Source organism: Hemiscyllium ocellatum, chromosome 25 (assembly GCF_020745735.1).
Source record: "Hemiscyllium ocellatum isolate sHemOce1 chromosome 25, sHemOce1.pat.X.cur, whole genome shotgun sequence".
In the NCBI taxonomy this organism is placed as follows: Eukaryota; Metazoa; Chordata; class Chondrichthyes; order Orectolobiformes; family Hemiscylliidae; genus Hemiscyllium; species Hemiscyllium ocellatum.
In genome coordinates this window covers 37,633,354-37,654,789 of record NC_083425.1, presented here as the reverse complement: position 1 = coordinate 37,654,789, position 21,436 = coordinate 37,633,354, and the positions used below count along the sequence as shown (strand labels likewise).

At 41.9% G+C, this 21,436-nt stretch overlaps 1 protein-coding gene across 6 annotated transcripts in view; it reads left to right on the top strand.

The window, feature by feature from the left end:
• Positions 1–1,120: 1,120 nt before the first annotated feature.
• LOC132827649 (rho GTPase-activating protein 44-like) overlaps positions 1,121–21,436 on the top strand; it is a 309,700-nt gene continuing 289,384 nt past the window's right edge. For all 6 annotated transcript variants that reach the window (XM_060844244.1, XM_060844241.1, XM_060844240.1 and 3 more), the window contains exon 1: positions 1,121–1,405. In XM_060844244.1, coding sequence (XP_060700227.1) covers positions 1,350–1,405 — 56 coding nt within the window. In that variant the 5' untranslated portion in view covers positions 1,121–1,349. The remainder of the gene's footprint in view (positions 1,406–21,436) is intronic.

Sequence of the window (21,436 nt, the reverse complement as noted above, 5' to 3'; positions counted from 1 at the left end):
GGGGCATAGATAAGGTGAATGACCAGGGTCTTTTCTCTAAGTTGGGTGAGAAACTGAGTGTCTGTGTGTGTGTGTGTTGGGGGGGGGAGACATATTTTTAAGGTGAGAGAAGAAAGGTTTAAGAGGACATGAGGGATAACATTTTTTGCATAGAGAGTACAGTTAGGGTGTGGAATGAACTGCAAGAGAAAGTGATGCATGCAGGTACAGCTACAATGTTGAAAAGACGTTTGCATAAGTTCATGAATAGGAAATATTTGGAGGGATATGGGCAAAATGCAGGCAGGTGCAACTAGTTTAGTTTGTTGACACAGACTGATTGGACCCAAGGGTCAAGATATGAGTGGTGCTGGAAAAGCACAGCAAGTCAGGCAGCATCCGAGGAGCAGGAAAATCGACAATTCAGACAAAAGCCTAAGCTTTTGAAAATCCTAATGAAGGGCTTTTACCCAAAACATCGATTTTCCTACTCGTTGGATGCTACCTGACCTGCTGTGCTTTTCCAGCACCACTCTTTTCTTGGCTCTAATCTCCAGCATCTGCAGTACCCACTTTCGCCTGGTTGGACCCAAGGGTCTGTGGCCACACTGTATCAATGACTCTATCAAAAAATGTTTATTCTTGTCTCTTCTGCCCTAGTTCCCTGTTTCTGTTATATCTCCAACTTTTAACTGTTTCTCTGTCCATTGTTGCTATCTGACCACTGGAAATATTTTCAGATATTTTCAATTTTTTACATCATGGGACAAGTAATCCTGAATGTTGCACATTAGAAAGAAAAACTGAAAATGTACCCAGCATGTGACAATCTGATGTTTGAAATGGGAGCCTGGTGTTCCAAGCTAGCTGTGTGGAAAGCATCCCCTCAAAAGTGTTGCATTGCTGATCAATGCAAGCACAATTGTTGGCAGCAGACTGCGGTTCTCCACCGGTAAAATACGGCGCTCCGCGGCTTCTATGTGTGTAGGTACGGGCGAGCATGGATACCTGGGAACTGTAGTTCTTTCTCTCGCAATCGTTGGACATAGTGTCGACCCTGGGACTTCAGATCCCATGAGGCAGCGGGCTTGCGGGCGCACGCGCGGTAGGAACAGAGGCGGCTGTGCTGCCTCCGAGGACAGAATATGGTCCAAGCGCTCCCTGGTTTGCCGAGTAGGGGGGGGAGGGGGGTTAAGACGGAGCTGCTGCTGGCACCCAGTAACCAGAGGGAGCGATAAAATGCCAGTCAGCACCTAGAGTGAGCGAGAAGGAGAAGATACGCGGAGAAGAAATATTGAGCTGGCGATCAGAGCTTGCGTGGGTTTTATCAGTGAAATGTTCTTTCATTGCAGCAGCTCGCTCCCCAGTCAATGATGAAGAAGCAGTTCAATCGGATGCGGCAGCTCGCCAACCAGACGGTGGGGAGGTAGGCGCAGCATTGCAAATCTGTGACCCATGTCTGTTGTTTCACATCAATAACAGCAATAATAATAATAATAATAGCATTAATAACGCCTGCATCCCGGAGAATGTGCCCCGGCTGAGCGACTGCGAAGAGTTTAGCTCAGGAATGCAGAGCTGGTTATTTTATGTGTGACAGTCCCTGTATGTGTCTGCGTCTCCCCGTCTGTAAGACTGTGACCCTGTGTGTGTGCGTGATTGTGTGTCCCTTTTGTGTGTGTGTATGTTGGGGGGGTGGTGGTGCGTGTGACTATGTCCCTGTGTGACTGTATGTGGTGTGAGTGACTGTGAACCAATATGTATGAGGACTATGTGTCCCTGCGTTTGTGTGCGACTGTGTGTGCGAGAGACTTTATGTGGGGTGTGTTTGTGACTGTATCCCTGTGACTGTGAGTGTGTGTGTCTTGTCAGTTCGCTGCTGCGCCTGGTTCAGTCTGTCCGCAGAAGCCTGGGTCCCAGCCGCGGACGCTTCGCTCAAACCGAGTTTGACGGTGGAGGGCAGGGGGCACATTTCATTTCGGTCCTCAGAAATTGTCAACCCATCCGCCACAATTTAAGAAACATGTGAGGGAGGGGGTGGGGGCGATGTGTTGGGGGGGGGGGGGGGGAAGAGATTCTATTCCCATTCCACAGACATAGCCAGTGCTGCGCTGGTCGATATTGATTGAGAATATAATGCCTATTCAAGCTGAGAATGAATGAGATCTGAAATATTTGAGGTCACGAAGAGTGTCAGGGTTTGAAGAGAGAATCTGACGTGTCTTGTTGTAGGATTGCGGTATTGAGACTTGGCCTCCAAGCTGGAGAGGGGGAGGGGGCGTGGTTGATGTCAAATGCACCTTGCGGATTGCAAGCACAGAGCGAAAGGACAGTCTTTAGCTGAGGCTTCCTTTAAGAAGCAATGTAGAGATTCGCTTCACTTCTGCAAGTAGTGATCCAGACCTTTTCGCTGCACAATACACTCCACAAGGTGGCATTAAAAACATGTTTACATTTCAGAGGATCCTGCGGTAAAGTGATGCTCTTGCAAAAAAAAAGTGGAAAAAAAAGCTTTGAGCATTCGCTAATGTCCGCGTGACTTGCTTTGCACATGTATCCTCCCACCCCGTCCATTTGGAGAGGGTTGAAATTGTTTCTGTGTTCCTGCCTTTACAAACCAACAGCCCGTTCGCGCCGTAAACCCCTGCATCAGGAGAACCCGCGACCGCGGAGCTCTGGCGCAGAGGTGCGAACGTCAGACGCAAGATGAAAATCTAGTTGATTGTGTCGAGTCGCAAGTGTTAATGAAGGAAGGGAAGCAACTATCTCAAATCAGGAATGGGGGCCACTGCGGCTCCAATGATCTGATACGAACGTGTCTGCTGAAAAATGTAGCATTCAATGTTCTAAATGAGTTGGTAAAACTGTACTGCTCCTCAACGCACACGATTTCCCCTGAACTCATGGCAAACGAATGACAGGATTTAAATACTTTAGCTATGTCAGCACTCGATGTGACAATTACAATTTACCTGACATTTCACGTGACTCCCTACTTTTCCAGATCCATCATAAAATTTACCTAAAATGTAAATTACATTTGTTTTTTACAGTTTGAAGCTTGCTTTATATGTTTAAAATCCTCTGAAATCAATGGTAACTGGCAATATATTATGTGCTGTAAATGTTCTTTTGGCACTGTATATACCATCCTAGCTGTAATCGATTCCTCATTCAGGATGAACTAAGGAATTCTAAGAATCAGGCTAGGAAAACAACAACTGCCTTTTTGGGTATATGTTGTAAGGCTTCTGTTGGTGCTCTCAGCCTGATATTGATGCCTTTGGGAATGAGGCAGACTTGGAGATTAGTCATTTGTCCTTACACCTGAAAGCATTCAGTGCTAGTTCCACCATGAAATATCCCCTAGAATATTCAACATGAATGTGAACTGATGCTCAGATTGTGCTGCTGGCCTCAAAATGACCATGCTGACTGCTGACCTCAAAGAAAGCTCCCCAGGAAAGGCCCAGCAATCCCTGTGGCATGCATTTCCTCATTCCAGGCATTGGATTAATTCTGGCACAGAGTCAAGGCCAGCAACATTGATGTTATCAAATAGGCTAATCACATTGAAGAATTCACACAGACAGCTTGCCAAGAAGTGAAATACACAAATTATCCTTCATATCAATTTCACAGATGGTGAAATAAAGACAATGGCATCCATATGATATATATGGTAGAGTATTGTTAACCAACTTTGAGAAAATGTGACTTTTTTAAAATTAAATGGATATCTGTTGGATTTGTTCTCACAATGTAGACATTTAAATTTTCATAAACATAAAATAAGCTTTTCAAGGCCAAAGAGGTTGCTCAGAAGTAGCTAGGACTTGGGTGTACTGTTCAAAACCTTGTTGTACTTCATTCAACAAAGCACAGCTAATTTGGAACACTGATATTACAGCTTAGAAGAGAAAGTTCACGTTTTCAAATGATTTTGAAGGATGATTATCTATAGCGACAACAAAAGTGCACCTATTGGAGGAACAGAGTATCATCAACAAAAATTTCTAGATTTCTGCAGTTAACTGTCCTACGTGGATGCTAAAAGTTGCTCTCAGTTTCACATTTGTATTACACTCAACACTGACAGTCATGCCATCCTTACAAGTACAAAATCTTGGTTGCTGATTTGCTTATCTTTTAGGCTTATTCAAATCCAGGACTAGATTATTTCTGTTTTGATTATTTAGAAATGTGTCTCTCCTTAACTAAATATCTTTTATTAAATAAGCAGTATTTTAATATCTAAAGTATTTACAGTATTAGAAAATACTTCCTATCTTATTTGGATGATCTTCAGATTTAGACATTGGTGTTGACATTTTTAAGGGGAAGTCTAATGTTTAAATGAGAGTGACAGAGTAAAGTTGCAGGAGCTCATGTAGAATACAAATGTCAGTACAGATCTGTTAGATTGAATTGCTCATTTATCTGTTATAGATTTTATGCAAATAGGATTCATGTTAAGATTAGAAAACTACAGCAACAAGCAAGGTTTCTCCTTGGAGGAACAATTCATTACAGAATGAACTTTATTCATTCATTCATGGGATGCTAGTGTCACTGGCAGAGCCAGCATTTATTGCCCGTCCCTAGTTGCCCTTGAGAGACTAGTGGAGAGTTACTTTCTTGAACAATTGCAGTCCATGTGATGCAGGTAGAGCCACAATGTGTTGAGCAACAAAATTCCAGGATTTTGACACGGCGCCACAGCATTCCTGTGTATCTGCTATCCTGCTTGATAATAGTGGTTGTAGGTTTGAAGGTGTTGTATAAGCAGTATTGGTGAATTTCTGCAGTAAATCCTGCAGGTGGTTCTTGATCAGATAGTATTAGGATCATAGAGTCATACAGCACAGAAACAGACCCTTCGGTCCAACTCATCCATGCTAATCAGACTTCTCAATCAGACCCACCCCCATATGCCAGCATTTGCTCATAGTCTTCTAAAAACTTCCTATTCATGTACCCATCCTTTTAAATGTTGTAATTATACCCACCTCCACTCCTTCATCTGGCAGCTCATTCCATACACGCACCACGCTCTGTGTGAAAAGGTTACCCCTCAGATCCTTTTTAAATCTTTCCCCTCTCACCTTAAACCTATGCCCTCTAGTTTTGGACTCCCCCACTCTAGGAAAAAGACTCTGACAACATAACTATCATCCTTTGACATTCCATGACATTAGCACTGCTGAAATCATTACCGTCAATGTCCTGGGCTTACCATCAACTAGAAACTGAATAGAACCAGCGATATGATGACTTCAGGAGGAGGTCATAGGCTAGGAATCCTGCAATGAGCAATTCATTTATCGACTCCTCAAAGCCCTTCCATCAATCACGAGGCACAAGTCAGGATTGTGTTGGAAAGTGCCCCATTGTCTGAATGAGTGCAAATCCAACAGCATCCAAAAAGCTTGACATCATCCAGCACAAGGAAGCCCAGTTGATTGGCATCATATCCACAAATATTCAGACATGCTTTGGTTTATAGGAAACAAAAGTTCTGAAGAAGAGTCACTGGACCCGAAATGTTAACTCTGACTTCTCTCCACAGATGCTACCAGACCTGCTGAGGTTTTCCAGCAATTTCTGTTTTTCTTTCTGATTTCCAGCATCCACAGTTTTTTTTATAAGTGTCCAAGACCCTACTATGATTCAGAAGGGTCACATTAACATGGGCATGCTGAGTACTATGCCACAATGAGTTAATCTTAAGCAACCGTGAAAGAAATAGCAAGTTGTGCGTGATCAGTTTCAGGCCTGAATGTCAGACAGGGAAGATCATACGTACAATTGAAATATCCTTGTAACAAGAACATCTTTCATGTTCATCCTGGGTTCAAAACAAAAATCCTTTCCGTGCCACTCAGGCAAGGTTAAAACTGCAAGAAACCACACCTAATTTCATCAGGTATATCAGCTATATATTATGTTCCTCCTAAGCCCTAGGAAATAAGGAGTATTGGTGATGGCAAACTCAGTCCTCTGGTACTCTGGTGAACGTGCATTGTCGATGGAGAGAGCCTCTGCCACTATAGGGCCAATTGGGAATTTCCATGTTATAGTGAGACACAGTCTATCTAGCACACAGTATAATTTGCACTACTTTCCCTGAAATGAAAGCACATTTACAGTGCCTCTACTTTGTTCAGTCAGCACTAGTTTGTTCCAATTATAATTATAAAATGGATTGTTACTCCATCTGCTTTGTGTGCTGTAATCTGTTTGGCCAGAATTCCTCTTGTTCCAAGACGGGAAATAAATGTTGATAACGATATTTGCTCGTGTGTTGGAAATTGTGGAAGATTGTATTGATAATAATTTCATTTTTAATTATATTGCTAGTTATATTCTCATTGTCCCCTAGAGACTCTTATTAAGAAAATGTTAGAACTATTTCAGCATTGCTTGTGATAGTATTTAAGAGCTGTGTTTATTTGAGGAAGAAGCAGTTGGGTTTATTTAGATTTGTGTTTCTCAGGCTTTCCTTTGCCTAGCCTTCAATTTCATTCCAGTTTGAAATGTGGATTTAGTGTCCCTGAAATATTTCTAAAGCTTTGTCTGCATCACAGGACCTATTCATGGAATTGAGTTATAACTCCACTGCACGTTTGATAAAAGTGAATCCACAAATCAGATCACTGCTCCTGTCTTTCTGCTGCCCAACCATATGTGGTTATATCAAAGCTGCTTTGAATCCTTACTTCTTTACCCTTAAGTTTTATCAATGCTAGCAGATTATAATGGTCTTTACATACAGCAGGCAAATCACATTCTCACAGACTCCCCTGCTGAACACAGTGGAAACTATATATCTGAAGTAATTCCACTGCTGTTATGTGATTTAACAGTAAATGTTAGTGTATGTGTGTTTCTGAGTATGTGTTTAATATTTTAATAGTATTGAAAAACTTATCTTTTTTTAAGAACTTTAGAAACTTGTCATTTTCAATCATTTTGAATCTTTCACTTCTCGTATTTCCTCTTCCGAGTGAGTGTCAAGAACCTATCAACATGCATAATTGCAGCAGAAATGGCTGGACACCATTCGGAATTAAGATCGCTGGCTGGAGCTCCTGTCCCTAATCCAAGACCAGTGTAGCCAAAAGTAGCAGCAGCCTTTCCTTTTGCTATTGTGGTATCCCAATCATTGCTCAAACTGATGTAGAACAGATTGGGAAGGCAGCCTAAATCCAGAGTTCCTTGGATGATATGGTTCAGCTATAAACTGGATAAATTTGCTGAACAACTGGGGTAGAGGTCAAAAATAAATCTAATTTGTTGAATGGCTGTTCTGCACCTGCTTCACATTGGATCCCAAAATAACAAGGGAAAAAAGAGATGTATATATCTGGTATAGAAAGTTGCATTGTAAAATGCTATAATGTTACTTTCCAACTACGTTTACAGAGTTTATTCTTGTCATTTTTAAGAAGGAAGGATTTTTCTACTCCTGTACCACAAATTTCTGACAGAAGTCATTGTACTGTGCCATTGTTATCCAGACAAACCAAACAGCTATTGTCATTACCCCAAAGTTCCGCAAACAACAATGAGATGAATGACCTATTAACCTGCTTCTGATGCTTTTGGTTAAGAGACAAGTATTGAGCCTGGACAACTGAAAAATTCTTTGTTCTTAATTTGAAGTCTTTCAGACATCCAGAAACATTTCATAGAAAACAGGCAGCTATAGCCTTGATTTTAAAGGACAATATCCTGATTCAGTTTTGCACAAGAAAGCTTGAAACCACAATATTCTGTCTGGCTACAAACTGGAAATGCTCCTTAAAGAATTGTTAAAATGCATGTAAAATACTGTGATCATGGAATTCCATGGTTAGTAATCTCAATTCTAAATATTGTGAAAATGTTACTTTGGCACCTGCCTGTCCTGACCCTAATGACATTGACATTCTCACTCCTTAACCCTGCCACTACTAGATGACCCCTGAATAAGTTAGCCAACTAAAGATGTTTTTGAAATTTCTTCCTCCAAAGTGCAGACCACATTTCAGGTGTCATCCTTCTTGGTGGGATACACAGATGCTGGCATGGAACTTGTTATGCCGAATCTCTTTTGGCGTCATCTACTGTCACTCTGCCCCATGTTTCACCTTAAGGAGACCTTACAAATCCCCTTTGCCCCTCCATCCCCGACTTGTCACTCATTTTGTAGTCAATGTGGTTCCACTGGGAGGCAGTGACATTATACCAAGAGACTAGTAAAAAGTCCCAAGGAGTTTCAGGGCCTTGCTGGTTATTTTATGGTGAGAGAGTTGAACTATTTTAAAATAACCAATATTTTGGCTTGAATTTAATGGCCTTTTCTATATCTACTCAATCTTTTCTGCCCTACAATTGCATGATATGCATTAGCCAGATACATGTCCATTTTTAAAAATCAATAGCAGCTTTTCTGCAAGCTATTAAATTATTTTTTTCTGAAGAGGTTGAGTTAATGAGGAAATCGGTAATAGTCCCAATAAAATAGAAAAAGAGAAGGCTGTCAAAGGTGTCTAAAGCTGTGTGTTTTGCTGACATTGTCAAATATGATCTCCTTTACAGAGTTCAGTTTAAGTTATCCCTTCAAATAAAAACAATATTGCTCAAGTCACCTCAGCTGATGTAATGGCTTACTATGAAAGGATAGACCAGATCTAAAAGTTAAAGTTCTAAATTGGAGGAAGGCTAATTTTGACGGTATTGGGCAAGAACTTTCAAAAGCTGATTGGGCACAGATGTTCGGACGTAAAGGGGCAGCTGGAAATTGGGAAGCCTTCAGAAATGAGATAACGAGAGTCCAGAGAAAGTATATTCCCGTTAGGGTGAAAGGAAAGGCTGATAGGTATAGGGAATGCTGGATGACTAAATGGCAAATAGAGTTAAGGAGAATCCAAAAGGTTTTTTGCAAATACATTAAGGACAAAAGGATAACTTAGGAGAGAATAGGGCCCCTCAAAGATCAGCAAGGCGGCCTTTGTGTGGAGCTGCATAAAATGGGGCAGATACTAAACGAGTATTTTGCATCAGAATTTCCTGTGTAAAAGGACATGGAAGATATAGAATGTCGGGAAATTGACAGTGATATCTTGAAAAATGTCTGTATTACAGAGGAGAAAGTGCTGGGTGTCTTGAAACGCATAAAAGTGGATAAATCCCCAGGACCTGATCAGGTGTAGTCTAGAACTCTGTGGGAAGCTATGGAAGTGATTGCTGGGCCTCTTGCTGAGATATTTGTATCATCAATAGTTACAGGTGAGGTCTGGAGATTGACTAACGTGGTGCCACTGTTTACGAAAGGCGGTAAGGACAACCAGGGAACTATAGACCGGTGAGCCTGACATTGATGGTGGACAGGTTGTTGGAGGGAATCCTGAGGGACAGGATGTACATATATTTGGAAAGGCAAGGACTGATTAGGGATTGTCAACGTGGCTTTATGCGTGGGAAATCATGTCTCAGAAACTTGTTTGAGTTTTTTGAAGAAGTAACAAAGAGGATTGATTAGGGTAGAGCAGTAGATGTGATCTATATGGACTTCAGTAAGGCATTTGACAAGGTTCCCCCATGGGAGACTGGTGAGCAAGGTTAGATCTCATGGATTACAGGGAGAGCTCGCAATTTGGATACAGAACTGGCTCAAAAGTAGAAGACAGAGGGTGGTGATGGAGGGTTGTATTTCAGACTGGAGGCCTGTGACCAGTGGAGTGCATCAAGGATCGGTGCTGGGTCTACCAGTTTTCATCATTTATATAAATGATTTGTATGGGAGCATAAGCGGTATAGTTAATAAGTTTGCAGATGACACTAAAATTGGAGGTGTAGTGGATAGCGAAGAAGGTTACGTCAGATTACAACAGGATCTTCATCAGATGGGCCAATGGATTGTGAAGTGGTGGATGGAGTTTGATTTAGATAAATGTGAGGTGCTGCATTTTGGGAAAGCAAATCTTATCAGGACTTATACACTTAATGGTAAGGTCCTAGTGAGTGTTGCTGAACAAATAGACCTTGGAGTGCAGGTTCATAGCTCCTTGAAAGTGGAGTCGCAGATGCATAGGATAGTGAAGAAGGTATTTGGTGTGCTTTCCTTTATTGGTCAGAGTATTGAGTACAGGAATTGGCAGGTCATGTTGCGGTTGTACAGGACATTGGTTAGGCCACTTTTGGAATATTGTGTGCAAAATTATGAGGGGCATGGATAGGGTAAATAGAAAAGTATTTTCCCTGGTGTGGGGCAGTCCAGAACTAGAGGGCATAGAGGGTCTGCTTCTGTGCTGTACATCTCTATGACTCTATGACTCGCCTAATCAGTGGCTAGGAACTATAACATTGTTATGTCTACATGTGACATGTATCGTCAGAATTAGACTGCAGCACTGTTTACATTTCACCTTGTTTGTCATCTTTTCTGAATCCGATGAAATTGAGCATTGGGTGAGACAAGGTCAACTCACCCATGCCGACCAGATATCCCAACCCAATCTACATCCACCCGCCAGCACTTGGCCCATATCCCTCCAAACCCTTCCTATTCATATACCCATCCAGATGCCTTTTAAATGTTGCAAGTGTACCAGCCTCCACCCCTTTAGCCTCAGAGCTGACACCATGATAAAACAAATGTTAGATGAAGAAGAGAAAGGTGTAAAGTGGGTGATCAACTGGTGAAGGTAGTGCGAATTGCTGATGAACAGGCTCTATTAGTTAGTACAGCAGAAGATCCACAGATACCATTGGACAGAATAAATAAACTGGGAAAAGCTTACAGATTAAAAATTAGTTTTAAAGAAGACAAACACTTTAAAGGTCAGAAGAAATAATAGTGGGCAAGTAGAGGTTACAATGGTCAATAGCTATCACAATTTAAGTAATAAAAAGGATGTTGTGAAACTTGAAAGCATTCATAAAGGATTTACAAGGGTGTTGCCAGGGTTGGAGGGGTTGAGCTATAGGGAGAGGCTGAATAGGCTCTGTTTTCCTTGGAGCATCAGAGGCTGAGGGTGTCCTTCTCAAGATTTATAAAATCATGAGGGGCATGGAAAGGGCACATGTGCAAGATTTTTTCAGGATGGTTGTGGAATCAAAAAGTAAAGGGCATAGGTTTAAGGTGAGGAGAAAGATTTAAAAGGGATTTAAGGGGCAATGTTTTCATGTAGTGGATGGTGTGTGTATGTAATGAGCTGTCAGAGAAACTGGTGGAGGCTGTTACAAGTGCAATGTTTAAAACACATCTGGATAGATACATGTATAAGAAGGGTCTGGAGGGATATAGGCCAAGTGCTGGCAAATGGGACTACATTTATTTAGGATATTTGGCCGGCATAGACGAGATGGACCAAAGGGTCTTTTTCCTTGCTGTACAACTCTATGACCATAAAGAAGTCATATCTAGATTAGCCATGCAAAGGATGCTGTCTATAAAGATAAATGTTTGCTCTGCATAAGAATGATTGGAGATCTTAATGAAAACAATCAAAATGTGTTTTAGTGTCTTGTTGTATGGGGCTGAAACATGAACATAGGAAAGCAGACATCAAAAGATTGGAAAGCTATGAAATATGGTTCTGGAAATGGAGAGGGTCAGTAAGGGAGAATGCTGAAGCAATGAAGATTCAGGATGGTCGAGGAGGAAGATAATTATTTTGTAGAAAGACAAGTACCTTATCATCACACATTGCCTGATGGAGCTAACATTAGGTCAAAGTTTAAATGCCACATTCTTCTCACCAATTTGTGAATTTGGTAGAGTTGGGAACTCCTGTAGGTCTGCAGTCAATCTTACTGAAACGGCCGTAGCAATGAAGATAAACAGGAAGTGCTGGAGGAACACAAATAGCCTGGCAGTATCTGTGGGGAGAGAAAAAGTGTTAATGTTTCCAATGACCTTTCGTCAGACCGCTCTGAAAAAGGGCCACTAGACTTGAAATGTTGTCTCTGTTTATCTTTCTCCAGGTGCTGCCAGGCCTGCTGAGTTTCTCTCGAATGTTGTGTTTTTGTTTCAGATTTCCAGCATCCACAGCTCTTTGTTTTATTACAGTAATGAAGATGTTTTCTTTGGAGTACTTGATATGCAGGACTTCAGGACAGGTTTTTCTTGGACTAGGTATATAGTCCTAGTAAATGAGAAATTAAATAAGAGTTTAATTTGAGAAAATACTGCCCAAGATGTATTTTGCTATAATTTTGTGTTCCCAACAGCAAGCTTTGGTTTAAGAAGAAGTATTGATCTTATGCAGGCTGTGAAAAGTTAGTAGCATCTTTAACTTGAATGGAAATCTAATGCAAAAGGTTATACAGCAACCAAGATTTGCAGGACTTGAATAGAAAATAAGTAATAATGCACTTTGCCGTTTTTTCTTTTCAAAACTATTTAACACTTGAGTTCCTATTACATGAAAATAACACTTGTGCACCATATATTTTAATTGCTAACTCTATTAAACAGAAATTGTGCTCCAAAAGCAATTCAACAACTCTTAAAGATATTTCAGTGATGTGATAACTTACTATATATAATCGTTATTACTCTCAGGCTAACCTCTGTGTTTCAGACAGCCACACTATAGCTTCTTACCAAATGTCCTCAAGCTTAATTAATGATTACTTCATGTTTAGTATATTGACTCTCTTCACTTTGGTAACTTGTGCATTCTCTATACTTTAAATTTTTATCCCTTAACTCAGAAGTTTCTGACTGATGGAAGTGCCCATTCCTCAGGTGGTATGGCCCACCTCAAACCTTACCTCAATCGTTTCTGATGTAGAAATCAGAACAATGAGAGTTGGCTTTTCTTTTACACTTTAGACAACAGCAAAAGTATCTCTCAGTGTAAAGTACTCAATCCATTCAATCCTTTTGGTCCTTAAATTTGAACAATGTTTGAATGCATTATTCCTCTGATGTCACCTTCCGTCTCCTCTAGTTTGCTTTGACCATTGCACTGAGCTGGCCACAGTCCAGTGTGTAGGGACTGCCTACCTGATGATATCTTTCCATCCATGTGGAGGTTTCAATCTGTTGTTCTTTGGCACAGCATGTTAACACTGCCACCCGGAGAGTATTTGTTAAACATTTCTTACAATTGTTGAGCATTGCTCAAAAGAGAGGCAGAGTGCCACAACCTTTCATCTTGGCAGTCATCAGGATAAACACAAGAATGCCAATTTCAAATGATCACAGCAATTTATATTACAAAATCAAGAAATGCTGATTGGTTTCCAAATCAATTGCACGTTAGTGTAATGCTTACTACAAGTGCCATGCGTTCAAATGCAGAGCTCCTTCCTCAGCAAACAAAAGGAACAGAATCATGAGATCACAGAAGAAGATCATTTGGCCCATCGTGCCCTTGCTGGGCCTCCATGAATATTTGAAAATTGTAAAAAAAATACATGGCAGAAATGGTGGCCATCTTGCCTTTGTGTCAGTGACATCCACCCAGTTCAATCCCTGAATATGCTGCATTTTTTTTAATGAGACAGGAGTTTGGCAGTCTCTGGTCCCAAGTTGCTTTCTCCATGGTAACACCTCAATCTATCAAAGTCTACTTGCCACCCAATCGTCATCCTTTTCCCTTGTGGTGTGAATCTCTGTGATTGTTTGAGATTTGGCTTTCTTGCATCGATCCTGATGAGTGCAAGTTAAAAGTAAAGCTTCGGCAATTTTTCTTATTTTCAACGATATCCTGCACAACAGGTTCTTACAGTAGCAATACACCACTTCATATTAAAATACATTATATATATTACCAGGGGAATTCCAGAATATGATGTCGTTTTCAGAGCTTAGCATTGCTTCACTTTTATCATGAAATCAACATTAAACTATTGGCTAATTTGTTCAATACTTAATTTTCTTTTAAAAGTTTGCACCTACAATCTGAATATTTGAGTATGTTGCTTCCTAAACAGTGTTAATTACAAAGCACATAAAAATGTAAGTTGTCTAACTGTTAGATGATGAAGGTGGCATTGGTTTGTTGATCCAGTGTTTTGCCAACACTATCTTGTGCATGAGCTTCATTATCCTGGTGTGTCCATAGAATATAGCTTTGCTGACAGGTGAACAGTCCTTGTGAACATTACAGTCTGAAGAATACCATGACTGGGAGGGTGGAGAATAAGATCAAAGTGCATCAAATTTTAGATGGTAAGCTTCATTGCCAAAAAATTAGCAACAGATGAGAGAAATGGAAATTTGCAGAACATAAATGTGCACAATATTAATTCTAATTCCTGGATTGAAAGTGATATGTTTGGAATGTAGGCAATAGAGGCAAATATACTAATATACTAGAGTATGGTGAGCTGTAATGGGGTGAATGGCTTCTCTGTTTCCCTGTTCTTTCAATGTATTCTTCCAGGAGAGGAAAAGCTGGGGAGGAGGAAAGGAAGGAGAGTCAGACATGTTAGAATGCTTTCTAAACAGCTGATTCTTGGCCATTACTGGGTAATGATTTGTGATTAAAGCTGTTTTTACTTGTTTTCACTTTGGGCTGGCAGTGAAGTCATGGTCAAAAAGAGAAAGAGAAGAAAAGATTTCAAGATGCAGGTTTCTTTGGAAAGCCCTAGACTGTGGACAGCTGTTGTTTATTATCTTTAATCACTTCGGTGCACATGGCCTGAGGAAAATTGATTTGAAAGGTCATGTTATTTTGCATTAGAACTTTGATGGCACAGTGCCCAGTGCCCAATATGGCTGATGGAGCTTGCAGGCTCATTAAAAAATGATGAAACACACAATGATGTCTGTTGTAAAATATAATTTAAGAACTGTGGCCTTAAATTTGCTTTGTGATGTCCTATCAGTGCAGGTGGGGCACAGAGAACCACATCTGTACTGGAAAGGTTAGGCCCAATCCCGCCCAATATTGGGCTTTAGGCGTCACTTGTATAAGATTGGTGTGCTACTCATCTGCAGGCAGTTCATCATCAAGCAGGACTGCATTTTAGGGCCATTGTGTTATCTGCAGCTTCTCTTGCTCTTGATGAGGAAGCAATTAGCAAAGATTCAGAACTAAGATGCCAGTAAAGTTGTAAAATAGAAGCAAGGGGATAGCAGCCAAGGAGGAGAGAGGATTGCCTTCAATGTGGCCCAGTCTTAAAGGAGGCATCTCAAACAGATATTTGGCTCCCCGTTAGTCTTTGCAAAGGGCCTAATGAATGTTTCAGGAACAGAATTTTGACTACTCTTTTTCTGCCTTTTCCAGTTTCCAGTTGTGCTAATAGGTTTAGGGAAGAAGGCAATAGGAGGCTCATAATGTGCATAAACACAAGTGAGGACTGCAGATGCTGGAGGTTAGAGTTGAGAGTGTGGTGCTGGAAAAGCACAGCCAGTCAGGCATCGTCCAAGGAGCAGGAGAATTGATGTTTCGGGCAAAAACCTAGATGAAGGGCTTTTGCCTGAAACGTCAATTCCCCTGCTCCTCGGATGCTACCTGACTTGCTGTGCTTTTCCAACACCACACTCTTGATTCATAATGTGCATAGATCTAGAGGGCTGAGTGACCTTCATGCTTTGCATTTAATGTAATTACAAATACAGGAAAAGGACATTCAGGGTGAAAGTGAGGACTGCAGATGCTGGAGATCAGAGTCAAGATTAGAGTGGTGCTGGTAAAGCACAGTGGATCAGGCAGCATCCAAGGAGCAGGAAAATCAATATTTCAGGCAGGAGCCCTTCATCAAGAATGAGGATGGGAGCCTCTGGGGTGGAGAGATAAATGGGAAGGGGGTGGGGCTGGGTTGAAGGTAGCTAACAGTGCAGTAGGTGGATGGAGGTGGGGATGAAGGTGACAGGTCAGAGCGGATAGGTGGGAAGGAAGACTGGCAGGTAGGACAGGTCATGAGGATGATGCTGAGCTGGCAATTTGGAGTTGGGATAAGGTGGGGGGAGGGGAAATGAGGAAACTGGGGAAGTCCACATTGATGCCCTGGAGTTGAAGTGTTCCGAGACAGAAGATAAGGCGTTCTTCCTCCAGGCGTTGGGCAGTGAGCAAGTGGCGGTGGAAGAGTCATTTGTGGGAGTGCAGGTAAAACTTTGATGGATGTGGAAGGCACCTTTGGGGCCTTGTATGGAGGTGAAGGTGGCGCAGGATTTGCAATTCCTGCAATGGCAGGAGAAGGTGCCAGGAGGGGAGTGTGGGTTGTTGGGAGATGCATGGAGGGAACGGTTTTTACAAAAAGCATGTGGGTTGGGGAGTAAAATATATCCCTGGTGATGGGGTTTGTTTGGAGGTGGTGGAAATGTTGGCAGATGATGCGGTTTATGTGGAAGTTGATGGGGTGGAAGGTGAGGACCAGGGGGGTTCTGTCCTTGTTGCGGTTGGAGGGGTGTTGTTTTAAGGCGGAGGCACAGGACATGGATGAGATGCGTTGGAGGGTATCTTCCACCATGTGGGAGGGGAAATTACGATCTTGAAAGAAGGAGGCCATCTGGTGTGTTCTGTTGTGGAACTGGTCCTCTTGGGAGCAGATCCCAGGAGGACCAGTTCCACCCAAGAACATACCAGATGGCCTCCTTCTTTCAAGATCGTAATTTCCCCTCCCACATGGTGGAAGATACCCTCCAATGCATCTCATCCACGTCCCGCAACTCCACCCTCAAACCCCACCAGTCCAACCACAACAAGGACAGAATGTCCCTGGTCTTCACCTTCCACCTCACCAACCTCCGCATAAACTGCATCATCTGCCGACATTTCCGCTATCTACAAACTGACCCCACCACCAGGGATATATTTCCCTCCCCACCCCTATCCTCTTTCCACAAAGACCGTTCCCTCCGTGACTATCTGGTCAGGCCCACATGCCCCCCCCCAACAATCTTCCTGGCACCTTGCCCTTCCACCGCAGGAATTGCAAAACCTGCGCCCACCCTCCACCCTCAATTCCATCCAAGGCCCCAAAGGAGCCTTCCACATCCATCAAAGTTTCACCTGCACTCCCACAAATGTCATTTATTGTATCCGTAGCTCCCAATGTGGACTCCTTTACATTGGGAAGACTGAACGCCTTCTCGCAGAGCACTTTAGGGAACATGTCCGGGACACCCGCAGCAATCAACCACACCGCCCCATGACCGAGCATTTCAACTCCTGTTCCCACTCTGCCGAGGACATTCAGGTCCTGGGCCTCCCCCACCACCACTCACTCACTGCCCAACGCCGGAGGAAGAACGCCTCATCTTCCACCTCTGAACACTTCAACCCCAGGGCATCAATGTGGATTTCACCAGTTTCCTCATTTCCCCTCCTCCCATCTTACCCCAGCTCCCACCTCCAGCTCAGCACCATTCTCATGACCTGTCCTACCTGCCAATCTTCCTTCCCATCTATCCGCTCCACCCTAATCTCCAACCTATCATCTTCATCCCTACCTCCATCCACAAATTGCACTCTTAGCTACCTTCTCCCCAGCCCCCCCACCCCCACCCCCCTCTCCCATTTATCTCCCCACCCCAGAGGTTCCCAGCTCATTCCTGATGAAGGGCTCCTGCCCGAAATGTTGATTTTCCTGCTCCTCGGATGCTGCCTGACCTGTTGTGCTTTTCCAGCACCACTCTAATTTTGAAAAGGACATTCAGCCCATCATGACTGTAGCAGCTGTTTGGTCAAACTACCCAGCTAGACTCACAGCACCAATTACATCCTGCCCAGTCTGTCTCCAACCTCTTCAAATATCTCCTTCAAGCTTTTATTTATTTCCCTTTAAAAGTGCTTCCTCCACCTTTTCAGAATGTCTTTAGTGGATCACAAAAGCACGCTATTATTAAAAATTGATTTATGGAGCACTGGCATCAGTGGCAGGGTCAGAATTTATTATCCATCTCTCATTGCCCTTGAGAAGGTGATGGTGAGGTGTCTGTTTGAGCTGCTGCAATTTGGTGAAAGTACTCACATAATGGAGTTAGAGAAGGAGTTCCTGGATTTTGATTGAACGATAATGAAGAATGGGTGTTTTATTTTCAAGCTAGGATTGTTTAACTTGACGACGAGCTTAGAGATGGTGGTAAAATTTGGGCGATTCTGACAATACTGCCTTGGCAAGTCGCTGCAGTGCGTTTTGTAGATGGTAAACATTGTAGCCATGATGCCCCACTGGTGGAGGGAGTGAATGGTTAATATGGTGGGGCAGAGTGCCTAATAAATAGGCCACTTAGTCCTGCATGAAGTAAACTTTTTGGGGCTTGATGTTGCTGTGCATCCAAGCAGCAGGAGGGTCACCCTGCTGACCTGTGGCCTGTATGAAATACATATTCATATCTATATTCTAATGTTATTTTGTATGTCTGAACTAGTAAAACTTGGGTTTTCTATGTGTCTGAAGGACTTTACTGATTAACTTGTATGTACCTGTGCAGCCATAGTGATTTATTTTAAAACATAATATTAGAAAGAGACTTCCTGGAGAGTAAAGGGGTTTTCTGTTTACATTGTAAAAATCTACAAGAGAGCAAATTAAACAGTGTAGTGCATTAAGCTTTCAGACAGGAGATTCTAGAATTCTGCTTTTCGGCTTGATGGAACTCCTATCTTGGAAAATTCCTTTTGGGTTCAATTTGCAGAAGTCTTGGCTAGAATTGGATGTGTAAGATTATTGCTCTCGAGAAAGTGATGTAGTTTTAGGACTGTTAAGAAAGAAGTTACCTCAACCAATTTAAATTAATTTAGATTAAAAAGTTCGAGATCAGAGGTTTTTGGTTAAAATCCTGAGAGTGTATTGAAGCCGAGAAAGTCTAATCTCAGCTGTTTGAAGACTCCAGGCAGGGACTATCAGGTTCTCAAGATTAGGAATTGAAGCCATTGTTAAATTCAGCCTCATAGGTGTGAAAGAGGAGAATATTCTCTCAGGTGTAAATAATGTAAAGGAATGTTGTATGAGACTAATGGGTATATATTTTTAGCATGTGTTCCGAAATCTTTAATTTGTATTATGTGTAAGTATTGGTTTATTCTATTTTGCCTTCATTTATTTTGCATAATAAACGCTTGTTTTATTGTTAAACCCAAATCTGCAGCATTGTGTGTTTGTGTTTCAGTGAAACGCCACCTCATTAAAAGCAAAAGAAAAAAGTGTGATCTATTAGTAGACAAATCAGTTTAGAATCTGATTTGTCTACTAATCGCATCATCTGAAATCATAACAATGTGGTAGGAATGTTATTGCCAGTTAGGTCCTGTTGAGAATTGTTGCATGAAGGGTTTCAGTACCTGAGGAGGTGTGAAAGTATCTGAATACTAGAATCCTCATCAAACATCACTAATCTCAGACCACAGAAGGATGGTTATTGATGAAGCAGTTGATGATAATTGGCCTTTGGATACTGCTCTGAGGAACTTCTGCAGTGATGTCCAGGGCCTGAGATAGCTGGCCTTGAGCAGCTAAAGCAATGCTCCGTTAAGCTGGGTATAGATTCAGCCAGGGGACAATTTTCTGTCCGATTCTCATTGACTTCAGTTTTACAAGGGCACCATGACGCTGCAATTGGTCAAATTCTGTTTGATGGCAAGGTTAGTCACCCACATCGATTTCTGAAATGTAGTTCTTTTGTTCATGTTTGGACTGTTATGAGTTTTGGAGCCAAGCAGTTTTGGCAGGACTCAAAATAAGCTTCAGCAAGCAGGTCCTTCGTGAGTAGGAGCCACTCAGTAGATTTCTGATGATGCCTCCCGTTACTTTTCTGAAGATCAAAAGTAGACTGACGGGTCAGATTGAATTTGTCCTGTTTTATGTCAGCTGGGCATACCTGGGCAATTTTGCACATTGTTGGGCAGATAAGTGTGAAGGAAACTCCTCGACTTGCCTCTAGTCCTTTAGCCAATCACTGAAATCTCATTCTCCGGTTATTGACCTCCTACACACTAGAAACATTTTCTGTTACTTAGCCAGACATGAGTTTTGAGCACAAAATCAAATCTAATCGTAATCTTCTCTCCTAGATAAAGCAACCTCAGCTAATCCTGTCACTCAACATCGCTGAATTCCTTTATCAGGAACATCATTCTAGTAAATCTCTTCGGCACATTCCTTTAAGACTTGGCATTGTTCAGAAAAGTGTGATACCAAGAATTGAACACAATTTGATGACTGAGATCTAACCATTTCAACAAGGTTTAACATAACTTGTACTGTGTAATTCTATTTCGAAAACCATTGAGACTTTTTTTTTCAACAACTTTATCAAGATTCAAAGATTTGTGTAAATATTAGGGTGAAGTGGTGAAGGAACAGTACTGTCACTAACAATCCAGAGGCTAATGTTTGGGAACATGGATTCAAATCCAACTGTAATGAAATTTGCTTTGAATACATTTGGAATTGAAAGCTAGCCTGAGTAATGATGATCAGGAAACTATCATCCATTGTTGTAAGAATCCATCTGGTTCCCTAATGTCTTTCAGGGAATGAAATGTGTTATCCTCACCTGGTCTGACCTACATGTGACTCCACATCCATAGCAATGTGATTGATTAGTATATGGCTGTCTTACCTGTGGCGAGAAAGTGAATAAGATGGCAGAGGATAGCATTTCGTTAGTCTCATTACATATGCGGGAAAGATGGCAAGATGTTCTGAAGGACAGAGGAAGGAGCACAGTGGGTGTAAAGCGTATGAAGGGGGGGAAGGCTGAGAGAAAAGAATGGGTGAGGGCATGTGTTGCAAGCGACAGTGAGAGCAGTGGTGCAAGAACCACGATGGGGAGGTTTCTGTGGTGGCACTGAAAGCGATTACAGAGAGAAGGGTGTGACAGCCTGGCACAGCAGACAAGGTCATTGACCTTACTGCATTGCTAGTCATTCTTTCACACCCTAATGGCACTGACCTGGGTGGTGACCTCGGAGCAGGCTGCCAGGGTCTACTTCTGCTCCAACTTTCTCTGTTCACATATCCACATTCCCATCTACCCCGCTAACCTCTGACTCTATATTTAGTCCCTCATCGGCTCATCCTTCCATTGAGTACATCTTTAGTATTTACCACTTCAGTAAACACTTCTGGGTTTCCTTTTATGTTAGCGTTAATCTATTCTTATGCTCTAACTTTGCCCTTCTTATTCCCTTTTTTAGAACTCCTCTGAACTTGCTATATTCAGCCTGTTGCGATGTAATGAATGTGCATGTGCGCCCCACCTGCCACATTGGTGTCAGGCACAGTGCTACTAAATTTCTCGGCTGGTGAATGTGAAATAATCATAATATATATATATAATATCAATTCTCATTGGGTCATGTGGTCTGAAACGGTGAAAAGGAATAGTTCACAGCTGTCCAGGGGCTAAACACTGCATTCTTCCAGCTTTTATTAAAAATGCCAAAACAGACATTTTAAGGATCCAAACCACCTTTGTTTCCAGAACATAAATGCTGACTTTGTTGAATATCCCTTGTGCTGTTTGAGATAGTTTATCTGAAGTATTTGCATATTAGAGATGAAT